This window comes from Sminthopsis crassicaudata, chromosome 1, assembly GCF_048593235.1.
Source record: "Sminthopsis crassicaudata isolate SCR6 chromosome 1, ASM4859323v1, whole genome shotgun sequence".
NCBI lineage: Eukaryota > Metazoa > Chordata > Mammalia > Dasyuromorphia > Dasyuridae > Sminthopsis > Sminthopsis crassicaudata.
The window spans coordinates 389,343,298-389,357,494 of NC_133617.1; the positions used below are offsets into that span (position 1 = coordinate 389,343,298).

Below are 14,197 nucleotides of genomic sequence, written 5' to 3' on the forward strand. Positions count from 1 at the left end.
TCTAAAAGCCTTTGAGAAGCATACCGAGGCGCGCAAAGCGCCAACACACATGCGCGCTGGCCGCAGTAAAAGGAAGAAGGGAGCGCTCAAAGTCTCGCGAGGCTGACGGCGCGGGAAGTGGCACGCGGGCGAATGCTAGGCGCGAGCCTCGGAGAAGGCGGGAAGCGTTCGCTGCAGCTGCCGGGCCGTCTCTATACCGATTCCGACCCTTCTCCAAACCGACCCCTACCCAGAACTGGAAGCCCAAAGTGTCAGGGGTGGGTGCGACTCCCTCTAAGAAGCCGAATTTACGGGGGAGGGGACGGGCGACAGCGGGGTTCTCAGCTCAGGGGTCTCATCCTTAAAGAAGGCCTTTTTCTGTCAGAAAAGCAGCCCAGTCTTTGCCCACAGTGTTTCAGCTGAGCGCGACTGGCTTTTTAACAGCAGGCATTTATTCATTTAAATTCGTCAAAGAAACTAACTGTGGAGTCAGCTTATGGATCATGGATGGTTATGTAGGAAACTGTGAGATTCTGCTCGTGCATTTAATTTGTTAAATCGCATTCCGCCATCTCCAGTCGTCTTGATCTAGAGAAAAAAGTGACTGTGACTTTGCACAGCCCGCCCCTATTTAAATCTAATTCACCTGCAAGGCAAGACACTGACATAACATTTGTTAAATGCCTACTACGCATGCTCTATCCCCACGGAGAAAATGATAAATAAGATTTGGTCCGTCAGTATTATACTCATACATCGACTAAAGGCGACTGGGTTTAAAGAGAAGGGGGAAAAAGGCCCCTGTCGGAGGGGGGGAGGGGTTGGGCTGGGGAATGGGATAGTAGAACTCTTAGACACTGGAGAGAAAGCAAGTTTCCAAATCTGGAACCTTCGATTAGAATTCCTTTCCAACAAATAATGGCCTCCTCCCTCAGGGCCTTGGGCTCCTTCTTAGTTAAATGGCGAGTTAAAATAAAGTCTAAGAAAAGTTTGAGCCTAAGTGTCCCCCACTTTTACCCTTCTCCAAACAGTAAAACTTCTAACAAGGAGATGTCCTAATAAAGGAGGACTATCAGGTGCATAACTGTTGACTAACGTGCGCCAGTGAAAAGCATGCTTCAACAGGTCTAAAAGTAAGAGAACCTGGGTTCAAATAATCAGGGTTAGCTCTAAAGCCTTACTCAACACATGTAAACTTTCCTACTCTGAGCTTCCTTATTTTGATTTATCATACCAAGATTCTTCCATTCTCTCCTGAGGCCCAGATTTCAGGAGATCCTTGATCTTGAATTGGAAAAAAAATTTTTTTTAAAATATTGGTTTCCTTTATTATTCTATGTATTTTATGCATCTAAAATGCATATTCTGAGGAGACTAAAGGCTTTACCATAGGAGTCTGACACATACAAAAAGATTTAAAACACTTGACATAGAAATAAATATTCCTGTGAAATTTCTCATTTTATTATGTATCAAGCAAATAAAAATATGTTGAAAGGGGAGGAGTCATTATTATGGGCAGCAAAGTTAAATCTTTTATATCTTTTATCAATATATTTACATTGAACAAGTTGTACAGAGCAAAATTATGCAATCCTAGTCAAAGCATACTTCACATGCATTTTAAATAAGTCCTTTCTGAGATAGGTTTTTAATATTAAAATATTTAAATGAATATATAAAAAATAGTGTACTTTATTACAGAATTCAGAATGATCCCATCTTATACTATTTAAATGCCCTAAACAAGTCAGAATCAAAATTTTATTAGTCACAAATTGATTCAGACTTAGTAGATGGTCAGACTCAAAGAGTAGTGGACTAATAACTTAATATCAACTACAACTACAAGGCAGGAAAGCTATGATTAGCCCACGGTTGCCAAGATCTAGAAGTTTTTAGTGGTTGTTAAAAAAAAAAAAAAAAAAAAAAAAAAAAAGCTAATATGATCTTAGGCTGTATTTCAAAAAATGTTGTCCAGAAAAAGGGAGGTGATAGTACCACCGTTCCCTATCCTGGTGAAACTGGGTAATTAGTTGTAGGAGTCACATTTTAGAAAGTATATTGATAAACTGTAGGACAACTAGAACAAAGGTTCTTACCCTAGGGGTGATGAACTTTTTAAAAAAGAGATTTTGATAACTATCCATCTAATTGATTTTTTTTGTAATCCCATGTGTTTTATGCTTTCAAAAACATTATTTTAGCTTAGACTTCATCAGATTGACACAAAAACAGTTAAGAACCTTTGATCCAGAGAAAGGAAGCCAGCACGGTGAATTGCCTCTCATATAATAAGAGGATTGGCTGAAAGAAGCCAGGATGTTTATCCTGGAGAAGAAACTGTTTGTGGAAAATGATAGCTGACTTCAAATTTTTAAAGGGCTATCTTGCAGAAGAAGGATTACACTTTATCTGCTATGTCCTGGAAGGCAGAACCAGAAATGATAGATGGGAGATGCAAAGAGGCAAATTTAGATTTTCTATGAGGAAAAATATCCCAGCAATTTGTTATCCAAATGTAGTAAGGGTGTCTAAAGAGGTAGTGGACGCCCCCCCAATTTAAGCAAAAATTAAATGACCAGTTATCAATTATTGTAGAGGGCATTTTTGTTCAGCTTCAAGTTGGATTAAATGGTCTCTGAGGTTCCTTCTAATTCTAAGAGTCTGTGATTTTATGAGAAAAACACTAAAGGTAAATTTTATAAAGACATATTAGCATGAATCTTGGAAATTTCTGAGGGCTTTACAAATTAAGTGACAGAACTAGGTTTTGTACAAAGAACTTTAGTAACCAATACTTATCCCTCTACTGTCACATTGTTTTCCTTCAGTTATGGAGATCCCTGTGAAAGAGAGATCTTCCACTAGATTTTGGCAGGGTGCTTCATTGAAAAATAAAGGGGAAAAGACTAACATGTTCCCTGAGTTCTTTGGGGCCTATCCATGTTAAGAGATAGGAGATGCAAGTTATTCAAATAATACAAACACAAAAATGAAATTAGTTGTATGCTTAAATATTATTTAGCTAAGTAGTTGATGCCATCAAACTTGTGTTAATCTCAAATTATAAATAAATTTATTTTAGAACATTTCAAATATTTCATAGTCATTACATTGTAGAACTGAATCTGTATTCTTTGATTAACCTGTTTCTCTATTTCTAAAATATTTGCAGGTACAAACCACTTTAATTTTTTGTAGCTATTAAATAACACAAGCATATAACTATGTTCAAATAAGTTTATGTTCACTGAATCATAAAATCATAAATCTGGAAGAGACTTTGTGAGTTTTAGACCTTCAAGAAGATTAACTACTATCCCTCACAAGACTGATGGTCAGTGTTGGATTTTTTTTTTTTTAATACACACAGAGTACACATGCGTCTAGTAGTTACATTCCAAAAAATTCAGCAACAGATTCACAAATCTACTTCCAGTTCTATGACGTTATGAAATAATATGTTTGAAAAGTGCCAGGGATTTCAGAGTGAAAAAACACAATGAAGTCATTATCAGACCAAGCCTAATCTTCCTTCCAGAAAGATTTCACACAGGACAAAAAACTTAGAAATATCTATTACTCAGTCATTTTTCTCTAGCATCAGAGAACGTATACTAAAAATCATGACACCATTTAAATGGTACTCATGCCATAGGGAATACTCTGGTTAGAAATTTTTTTTTAAAAGCCTACAATAATGGAGTTCTCAGAGGGCTTATTCATAATGACTTGACAATAAATATATGGTCTTCCCTGAAAAAATCTGTGGTTTAGAAAGTGAAAAGTAACCACACATGTTAGTTTGAGAAAGCTAATATTTTCACTGCAGTGAACTGCAGTATAATGACTATATAAAATATAATGAATATAAAAGGTAACCCAAAATATCTTTATTATATTGTTCTCGAAAAAATGTTTATTGAATACATACTATGTAGCAGGTATTGTGTGGGTGATACAAAGATATATAAGATGTAATTATCTTCATGGAGCTTACAATCTAGTAAGAAATATATAAATTCTTTTTGAATGCCTCATTTAGGGTATTATCCATTTCTATGTGTATCTGACATATAATTTGGCTTGTGGTATAACTGAATGCAAAGAATGAAGGTGTTATAAATGTGATTTTGCTATATTTTTAAAAGTTAATACATTTTTTATATTGCTTTAAAGTTCATGAAACATTTTTTTCTTAGCAAATGACTCACTGAATTGTCCCTTACCTGAAAATTTTCACAGTATCCCCAAATTGCCAAATCATTTTTGGATAATAAAAGATCAACTTTAAAATGTAATTATGCCATGTAAAAAATGCAAAAGAATTTTTTCATTATTTTCTTTGTGGTTATATTTCTGGTTGTTTAACCTTTTCCCAGAGAATAGGTTATGTAATCATATAAGTAACATTATTAATATTAAATAATTTTTCTAAAGGAAAAATTTTCACTTTTTAACTATAAATTTTCTTGATGCATTTAAGCATTTATTTACATATCCAAATGATTTTTTTCTAAAATTACAGATAAAAGAATGGCAAACTCCTTTTTAGCACAGAACTTTATTACACTTTCAGATCTGCGACCAAATCTGGCCCGTCCTGTAAGTTTCATTGACATACTTCTTTTGTTATTTTCTATTGAAATTTTATATTACGAGATTACATTACTTCAAAATTATGTAATTCACATGTATATAGATATCCAATGCATTAGTATAATTGTTTGATATAAAGTACCCCAGCTTTTTTGTATATATTCTACAAAATGAAAACTAATGCTTCTGTTATCTATAGGGCAGTCTATGAGCTTGTATTGATTAATAACAATATAATTGGTAATTCATTTTTGAAATTATTAGAAACTTCTTTATATCATTTTAGTTGAATGTTGAATTGAGAGATTTAGTCAAACTCAGCATTATAAAACCAAAATATTTTTTGTACAGTATGTTCTCCAGGTGACTACAATTACAGATTTAGATTATGTTATTATGATGGATTTAAGGAAATATCTCAAGTATTCTTTCACAAGAAGCATGTTGAATTGAATTGTTGGATTGAAACATAAATTAATTTCACACTATAGGAATTCTCAATTTTCACAGAGGATATAAATGGTGGAAGAGAAAGAAGGGGGTGAGAAAAAAAAAGCTTTCTAGCTTGTTAGACTGAGCTCACAGCATGTCTACATTGTGATCCCAGGGTCTGGTCCTTAGCTTTGCAGGTTCTGAATCTTGATTTTATTAGTTCACCCAGTGGTGACAAAGCTCTGAGGAATCAATTCATGCTGACTAAACTCACTAGAGAAGGATTTATAAACCAGAATGCCACTTTATTAATTTATAATGGGTGATATATCAGGCAGGATTACTAGTACTGGTTATTTGCACAGGGCATTCCCTTCTAGTGGGTAGATCTACTCAGGAGACTGAAGTTATAGATCTGAAGGCTAATTGGTGACAATAGAATTAGAGCAAAGGCAGTTATTCTTAAGTGATATTTCTGTCAAGCCTGATGAATTACCTTTCTCTACTCTAGGGATATTTCTGTCTAGATAATTGTTAGTAGTGGTCATTACCATCAGATCACTTTCTCTCCTGGATAGTGCTCAAGAAATACAGAAATCTAACTCTTTGATTCTTTTTTTTTTTTTTTTCTAGACTCCATGAAAATCTCTATCCTTCTTTTGTGATGACATTAACTCAGATATTTTACAATTAATTAGATCACAACTTTTCTTACATTAAATATAATTTCATCTGCTTTGTGAGATTTAAGAGGCACTCTAATCACTTGCTAGGACTTGGGAATCCCCATAATCTTATCAGGAACATATTTACAAATAATTTCTTGGAGTCAATTTCTTCACAAAGCTAATCTTACTGATTTAATTTTGTTTTGCATTAGTGTTAATTTTTTTATTCTCTCCCCAAGTTCTTGAGCTGTATTTAATTTATAACTTGTGCTCCTATGTGCACATGCATACACACATAGACAAATGCACACCCTCATAGATGAATTAGATGGATTTATGGTTTCCTGAAATTTATATGTCAACTAAATGTGTCTATGCGTGTAAATTGAAGAAATTTAAATGTATAAGAGGAATGCTTTTTTTTTTTTTTAACAGAAAAGTCTGGAATGAATACATTTGTAAAGTGAAGAATCTCTCTTTATAAAGCAAATAATGACACATATACCCCTATTTACTTGTTTTCTAACTTTGGTTGTTTAGTTTTCTTAATGGAAGAAGTGCCTATAAATAACTTCCATCTTTTGAATTTCAAAGTTTAATCTTCAAGTTATAAATTGATTCCTAGTTGCTTGATTCAGAAGTCAAAAATTTTTTTCCAATATTTCAGCAAGCTGAGTTTCCCCAGTAAAGTTCAGAGGGGTTCCCTGTATTCATATAGAGTTAAAGAAATAGTAACATTAGTCAAAAATGCAAAGGGGTAGCCAGCAGTTCGGTTAGGATGTGGAATTCTTTAAAGTTTGAGTGCAACAAATTATTGCCACATGAACAACAGCTGCTAGAACTATTAATATAAGCATGGATTTATCCTTTGTAAGAAAAAGCTAGTAATCTTGGCTTTTTAAAAGTGTTTTAATTTTTTATTCTTTTTGGTAGACACTAAAATAAACAATAAAGTTTTAAAGAAGATATTTAATGACCTACCTAGATTTTAAGAACTAGAGCTTATAACTTTGATTTATCAGCTGCAATATTCAGGTTTTGTTACAATCTAATTTATGTTACTATCCAGCACGTTTAGATTAAGGGACGAAGCAATTTTATGTGAATTGTCAAAAAAAAAAAAAATCCTATATAAAAGAAAGCTTTGAAGGTCTTAGGAAATTAAATTGCATTATACATGTGCTTTGAATGAATTCAGTTAAGTATCTAAAGCATTGGACAGTTACTGTGCTCCACCTAGTGATTAAAAATAAAGTAGAAACATGGTTAGTGCTATATTATATTTGTAAGGCAGTTAGCTATCCGACTACTTTGTATTAGTCCTTATGCTATTTAATGTTTATATTGTTCATTTACATGCCACCCTAGAATAAATGCTTTTAAATTATTACTAGTCAAAAATATGTTTGTTATAACCAGTAAAATATAACAAGTCCATGAAATCAAATTTACCATGTACATCTGTGTTTAATATTGGTTCTATAACCTTTTTGTTTTTCAGAGTATAATCGGTATGGTTATTGGGAAAACAGATGTCAAAGGCTTTCCAGACAGAAAAAGTAGAGTTATATTTAACTCTTTATTTTTCATAAGCCGTAACTTAAGTTTGTATGATTAGATCCAAGGATATTTAAATGATTGAATTTGTCATGCATGTTAAACTCCTAAAGGGTAAAAACCATGTTTCTCTGTTTGATAAAGTGCCTAATTAAGAATCATGTACGGGAAAATACTCAAGAAATGTTATTTGATGATAAAAGTTATTTGATGTTTCTAGAGAATAATTATTCAAGCTTGTGGTTATAATACCAAAAACAACTAGCTGATTTGGTCAGTTTAATCAGTGAACTAGTTAATTAAGTGAAAAAAAGTTATTTAGGATTGAGTTATTTAAGACTGAGTTTGGAAAAATTCATTTGACTACATTTTTCATCTTTTAACTATTTCTACTATATCCTGCATTATTTTTAACTTTAATAATTATTCTCAGAACATGCATGAATACACAGTAACTTCTAAATATACTATTCAGATTTCAAGAAATTCAATTTATTTTCTCATATCCCTTGCAACTTTAGTGATCTATACCATCTTTTCTTAGTGATGTAAATTCTATGTAACTATGTCTATATGATTTCAAATAGCTTCTTTAAATGGAGTTGTCAGTCAGTTACATGTTTTGTTTTTGCATACTAAATAAGACCTCCAAATTCCACTAAAAATAATGTTTTTTTAAAATGTTATGCTTTCTTTTGACTTTTTTTCATCATGCTGACTAAACTAAATTTGCATTTTGCTTTTATACAGACATTGTTAAACTGGAATTAGATGTTTGAATATATACACTATCAAATTTTTGTGGATGACCAAAAGATGGCATACACAAATTGTGAAATTTTAAATATATAAATTTCAGGTTTTTTTCTCTTTCTATTTTCTACTTCCATTTATTTAAATTCTATAGCAAAGGAAGGAATAAACAAAGCTAAAGACTTAAATTCGTCAAGGATTCTGGCAGAAAAAGTTCCACTTTTATTTTACTCATTTTGATAATTGTGATTTATATTAATCTAACTTATGTAATCAATCCTACTATATTATATAATGTGCCTTTTATCTTTTATTTTCAGTTTTTTTTCTCCCATTCATTTTAAAGATCTGTAATGAAGAATTTTTTAAACAAATCAACAGCACTAATACATCTACATTAAAAAATATACATGCTTTGTACTATAAATCAGATCCCCAAATTTCACTAAGTATAAAGACAAAAGAATTACTAGAACAACATAAGGAATCCAGGCTGATTCCTAAGTGCTTCAAGGCAATCCTACTGCTACAGGAACCAGAAGTCATTAAAATATTTACTGACCCCTTGTGGTATTCATCAGGCCATCATTCAAAAGCACAAACCCTTTGTTCTGATTCAATACTTTGGAATTAAGACTACACAAAGTGAAAGAGAAAACTGAAGTAACTTTCTGAATCATTCAAGTTAAAAAAAAAAAAAAAAAAGACACACAAACTACACACACACACACACATAATGGACAGAAAATTGAGGAAAGGGAAGAGGGGGAAAAGGTTTGCCATGAATTCAGAATTGGCTCAATTCTCTACTTTTGTTTTACAAGTCAATAAATTACAACATATAATTTCACAGGATGAGAAGGTAGGTATAAATTGGGATCTGTACTAGTATAGGAAATTCACACAAATGAAATCCATCAAAGTATAAAGAATTTGTAATTGGTATATATTAATTGGGTACTGTGTACTTAGCATCTGGATTAATTCACACAATAATAAGAATTAATGGAACCAAACTTTTACATTTAAAAACTGAAAGCTTTATCTTTTTTTTTTTCTTAGATATTGGATCAGAAAGATACACTTTTAACTTCACCATTCGAGATTCACCAACTTATTTTATAAATGTAACATCCTGGGGAAAGGAAGATTATATCAAATCACTTTCCAGAAGCTTCAGAGTAGGTGATAGTGGTAAGTTATTTATTTTTCACCTATTGCTATGACAGTTCTTTCCTGTGACATTAATGTTTGCAGTCTAAATAAACTAGCTTTTCTTCTAAAGACATAAATTGAACTATTTTAATCCAGGTTTATTAGTTATATACATAATATAAGTCAAATAATTAAAATAAAACATATAAACTGCAAATTAGCATTTCCTTATCATAGGACCTCAGGATTGTAAGGGATTTCAGAAATTATCCAAGTTTGACCTTTACCTGAAATATGTATCCATTCTACCACATTCCTAACTGTCTGGCAGATGGTCATCTAGCCTCTAGGTAAACAATTTCCAGGACTAGAAACTCACTATCTATAAAAGATAGCACATTGTACCTTAAAGTGATTCTAAGTTATTAAAACCCCTCTCAGCCTCAGTTTTCTCCTCTGCAAAATGAAAATAATGCCTACATCTCATTGCTGTTTCCAGAATCAATGATATAAGGCTTAAGCATTACATAAAAACTAGCTATTATTATAAAGAAGTTTTTTCCTATGTTGAGGTAAGATCTATTTCCCTGGAGTTTCCATCCTTTAAGTACAATCTTCTCTGGATTTGCAGAACAATTCTAATCCACTTCCACACAATTTTTCCCTTTTCAACTATTCTCTCCCTAGCCCCATCCTAAAATCCACTGAACCTTATATGACATCCAGTTTATCATCACAGTAATTAATTTTAGCATTACTTTATTTGACACACTTCTTACTTAAATTTCATATTTTAGGAAACCTCTATTGTGGCCATGTTGATTCTTCAGTGCTACAGACTGAAGCTAGAATCAAGGAATCTTTTTTTTTTTTTTTTAACTCAAATACAGAATATTATGAATATTCACAAAGGTTTCCCCCTCCAGCCACAACTTACCCCCTCTGGAATAGCTTGCACCCACGAATTTTAAAACTTTTAACATTTTTCTTCCTTTTTGACATGATTTGCTTTAGGCCAGTAGAATTTCTGGCTAGATTGGCAAATTAGGATTTTTAAAGGTAGGTAGGGAAATGTAAGGTAAAGCTATAGGAAAATAACCAACAGATCTTTAGAGCATAGCAAAAAGGAAATTTGGGAGGTTAGAAAGCAGAACATATGGGAGACTAGAATTCTTAGATCTTCCTGGAAATGGAAAACAGCCTGCAGGATTCTGGGAATTGTAGTTTGGCAGTTCCGGCTGTGGAGGTTTAATGTGTGGGGCTAATGTATGTGCATAGCCCCTGGTACCATTTGGAAATATCTATTCTTCCCCCCCCCCAATCCTGTGTACTTATTATTCATCTGATATGGAGGGTTTATGCTTAGGATTTCTTGGTGGGATTATAGCCTGGGTTTGAAAAGGACTGGCCTGGTCTCTTTGTGAACATACAGGTAGCCAGAGTGCATATTACTAGTGTAGTGAGGGCCACCTGTGATAAGGGCTTGTCATTATGTGCCTGGAAGGCAGACAGAATAGATATTTCTAGCCTCTTCTTCCTCAACCCTTCTCCAGGGAAGAAATTCATCTTTTCCAGGAGGTGAAGCAGGAGGTTGGGGTCAGAGGCTGCTCTATTCTCCTTAGAGTGGGGAATGAGAGAAAAATTAGAATTAGATCTACCTGCTCCCTTAAATATTGTTCATCTGGGCATACAATCAGGTTTCCTCTAACTTCTGATCCCCTTGACATTTTTGTTATTAGAAGAAGGGAGACCTCAAGCTCTATATCCAAGACCTGACCTCTTTCCCACAAAATACCAGTTCCATAATATACACACATAGCAAATAGCAAAAAACACATTCATCCATATCTTAGTAAAACAAATCAGAAAAAATATACATAAGAGAATATAGAATAGAAATATAGAATAAAAGAGTTCTCCCATTGGGAGCAAAACAAGTCAGCTCAACCATTAGGAGTTAATATATACACTGTCAAATTTTTGTGGATGACCAAAAGATGGTATACACAAAATGTGAAATTTTAAATATATAAATTTCAGCTTTTAAATTTCTATTTATTTTCTACTAACATTTATTTGAATTCTACAGCACAGGAAGGAATAAGTAAAGCTAAAGACTTAAATTCCTGATTTTTCTTAGGGGGAAATTCCTCAAAATCTGTAGAGTAGCAAGCTGGATATGAGCATGATGGAGACCTTTAGCTTCTCATGTGTCTTCACAGAATCTTTTTCCTTTAGCAACCTGAAGCAAGACTAACCACTTCTATTTTCTTTCTTGAAGCTAGAAGTCAGAAGAACCTAGAGTATCTTGTCATTTGAACTGTCCTGAAGTTTGAGGAATTTAAAAGAATATTACTGGCCTTTGAAGAATAACAAGGGGTACTAATAAAGGCTGAGCTATCTCATATCACCAATTCTACCCAGCCTCTCATTTTCACACAGAGCAGGACATTCAACTCCAACAATGAGGAGAGTTCTATATCAATGGGCTTTGAGCAGGAGGTTACATTTCAATTTTTATTCTGGGATAAGATCCCCATCTAGAAAAATAATGTCCCAAAGTTAGATTATGGTCACCTCTTTGACCTATCCAATTCCATTTCCATATATAGTAGGAAGAATCAGGAAGTGAATCCACAGAGAAAAGATAATCATCCTAGGAAAAGACATATTTAATGTTAAGGTCTCTTAATAAAACTTCAGATTGTTTTAGTACCCAGAAGTGAATGAGCCAAAGGAGGTTAAAGCTTTATCTAAAGAAACAAATTCTAGAGCTGCTGGTGCTAGAGCAATTCTTGACCATCCTATCCAAAATGGTTCAAGATTTGGGTGAAGTCTCAACATCCAAGAATAGTAAGAAAGTGATAATCTGTCCCAAATGCCAGTTCAGCTCAACTTTTCCCAAAAGGAGAATACAAAGGATGATGCCATGAGACCTGAGTCCCTGAGAGCCAATAATCAAAAACCAGAGTCACTCAAGAATGTGAGCATGAACTTTACCTAGAAGGAAGGGAGACAACTGGACTTGGCTCAGAGGGACTTGTATGGGGATGTGCTGCTGGAGAACTATAGGAATCTACTTTTTCTGTCAGCTTTTTAAACAAAGATGATTTCCCATCTAGAGCAAAAGGAAATGCCAATGGATTCAAAAAAAGAAGAAGCCCTTAAAAATGCAAGTCCAGATTGGAAAACTATATACAGGTAGTTAGGTGGATAAAGCTCCAGGTCTGGAATCAGAAAGACCTTGGTTCAAATCTGACCTCAGACACTTACTAGCTGTGTTATCCTGGGCAAGTCACTTAATTAACCCTGTTTGCCTTAATTTCCTCATTTATAAAATTACCAAGAAAAGAAATGACAAAATGCTCCCCTATCTTTGGCAAAAACAAAGACAAAAAAAAATACAACCCCCCCAAAAAAACACCTAAGTGGGATCACAAAGAGTTAGACATAATGAACTGAATAATAACATATATGATGTATATATACACACTACTACACAAAAAATGGAGTAAGAAGTGCCATAAAATTTGTAGAAATGGTAGTTTTCTTAAAGAGCAGTGGAAAGGAATTGAAGGAAAGGTAAATTTGTTGCATTTTGGAGTAAGGCAGAGTTTGGTAGAACTAACAAAGGAGAAAAGCTTAGAATCATCTTTAGCCACTCCCTCTTTTGGAAGAGGACTGACTATTGCTCTCATCTTCCATAGGTTCTTATCTTTTCATGGCTTTCAAAAAGCCAGTAGGAGTATGTACATCTTTTATCTGGGAGCTCTTGGTTCTGAAGAAAAGCATAGGATAATAGATTTAGAACTAGAAGTTGCTTTAGAGGTCAAGTCCAATTTCTTCACTTTATAGATATAGTTCCCGAGAAATTAAGTGATTTGCTTAGGAAATTATAGATAAAAAGCCCCTGAGGCAGATTTTTCTGAGTAGCACTCTATTTACTGTACCACCTAGCCATCCCACAAATGTTCTGACTAGTTCTTGCTGTTCTATTTCTTGCCCAAACTCATGCCTTAATGATGGTTATTGAGTTGTGAATGTTCTTGATCCTAGAGCTCATAGGCTCATGGATTTAGTATAACTTCCTCATTTAACAGATGAGGTTAATTTTCTCAGAGAGGTTAAAGTGATTTTGTCCAAAGTGACATAAGTCTATTTCATCCAGGCTACTGACTTAAATGAAAACCAAATGACAAAACTAACTAGTTCCAGGGAGAAGCCCATGTCTACTCTAGCCCAACCTTCAATGGGTTTTAACTTGAACTCCATGTAATTTAGCCCTTAATAGCTAAGGTAAAATAAACTATCAAGTCCCAAGTTGGCCCCCTGGGCCTAGGGGGCAGTGAGTGCTTCTTGTAAATAACTGCTAATATCAAGACAACGATTACTACCTTGTACTCTGTCTTTTGGATCCTAAAGGGTTATTTTATCTTTTAATCAGTAAACTATGAATCCAGGACTGTGGTTATCTAAATTTTCTACTCACCTAGCTTTTAGCACAATTTTCTGCATATAATGAGTATTTAATAAATGTTGAATATAGATCTCAGCTCAGGCTCAGTTCAGTTTTCTTCATCCTCTCCCCAGTTATTATATATATATATATATGTATGTATGTAAGATAGAATTGTTATGGATGACTGTTAATTGAATGAGAACCAAAGAAAGTATTTGAAGTTATACAAGATTGTTGTAGGGAATCTGATGTTCAATTCTTGAAGTAATATTTCTGTTGGTCCTTCTCAGTTTAGGTACGAGCATAAAAAAATGCTACATGGCTGAAATCACTGTTTCCAACAGCCTACTAGTAGCTCTATCTGTGACAGTAACTCCAAGTAATTTTTTTAAAGAGAACAATAGTTATCATCCATTATGTTATCTTCAGAAGCTCTGAAATTTTAATATTGTCAGACTTCCCATCATGTTAACTTTAATCTTTGTTAGCCTCAATTGTGCTGATCTTTGAAATAAGAATAATAGTTTCTATCCTGCCAACAACAACAATGATAGTATCTTAGGGTTTACAAAGCCTTTTTTATGTTATCTTA

The 14,197-nt window shown here is 33.6% G+C and overlaps 1 protein-coding gene across 1 annotated transcript in view; it reads left to right on the forward strand.

The window, feature by feature from the left end:
- The first annotated feature begins 226 nt into the window (after positions 1 to 226).
- The window catches only part of MEIOB (meiosis specific with OB-fold), a 45,901-nt gene continuing 31,930 nt past the window's right edge, over positions 227 to 14,197 (forward strand). The window contains exons 1-4 of the mRNA XM_074286329.1: positions 227 to 257; positions 4,511 to 4,587; positions 7,183 to 7,240; positions 9,054 to 9,185. Coding sequence (XP_074142430.1) covers positions 4,519 to 4,587; positions 7,183 to 7,240; positions 9,054 to 9,185 — 259 coding nt within the window. The 5' untranslated portion in view covers positions 227 to 257; positions 4,511 to 4,518. The remainder of the gene's footprint in view (positions 258 to 4,510; positions 4,588 to 7,182; positions 7,241 to 9,053; positions 9,186 to 14,197) is intronic.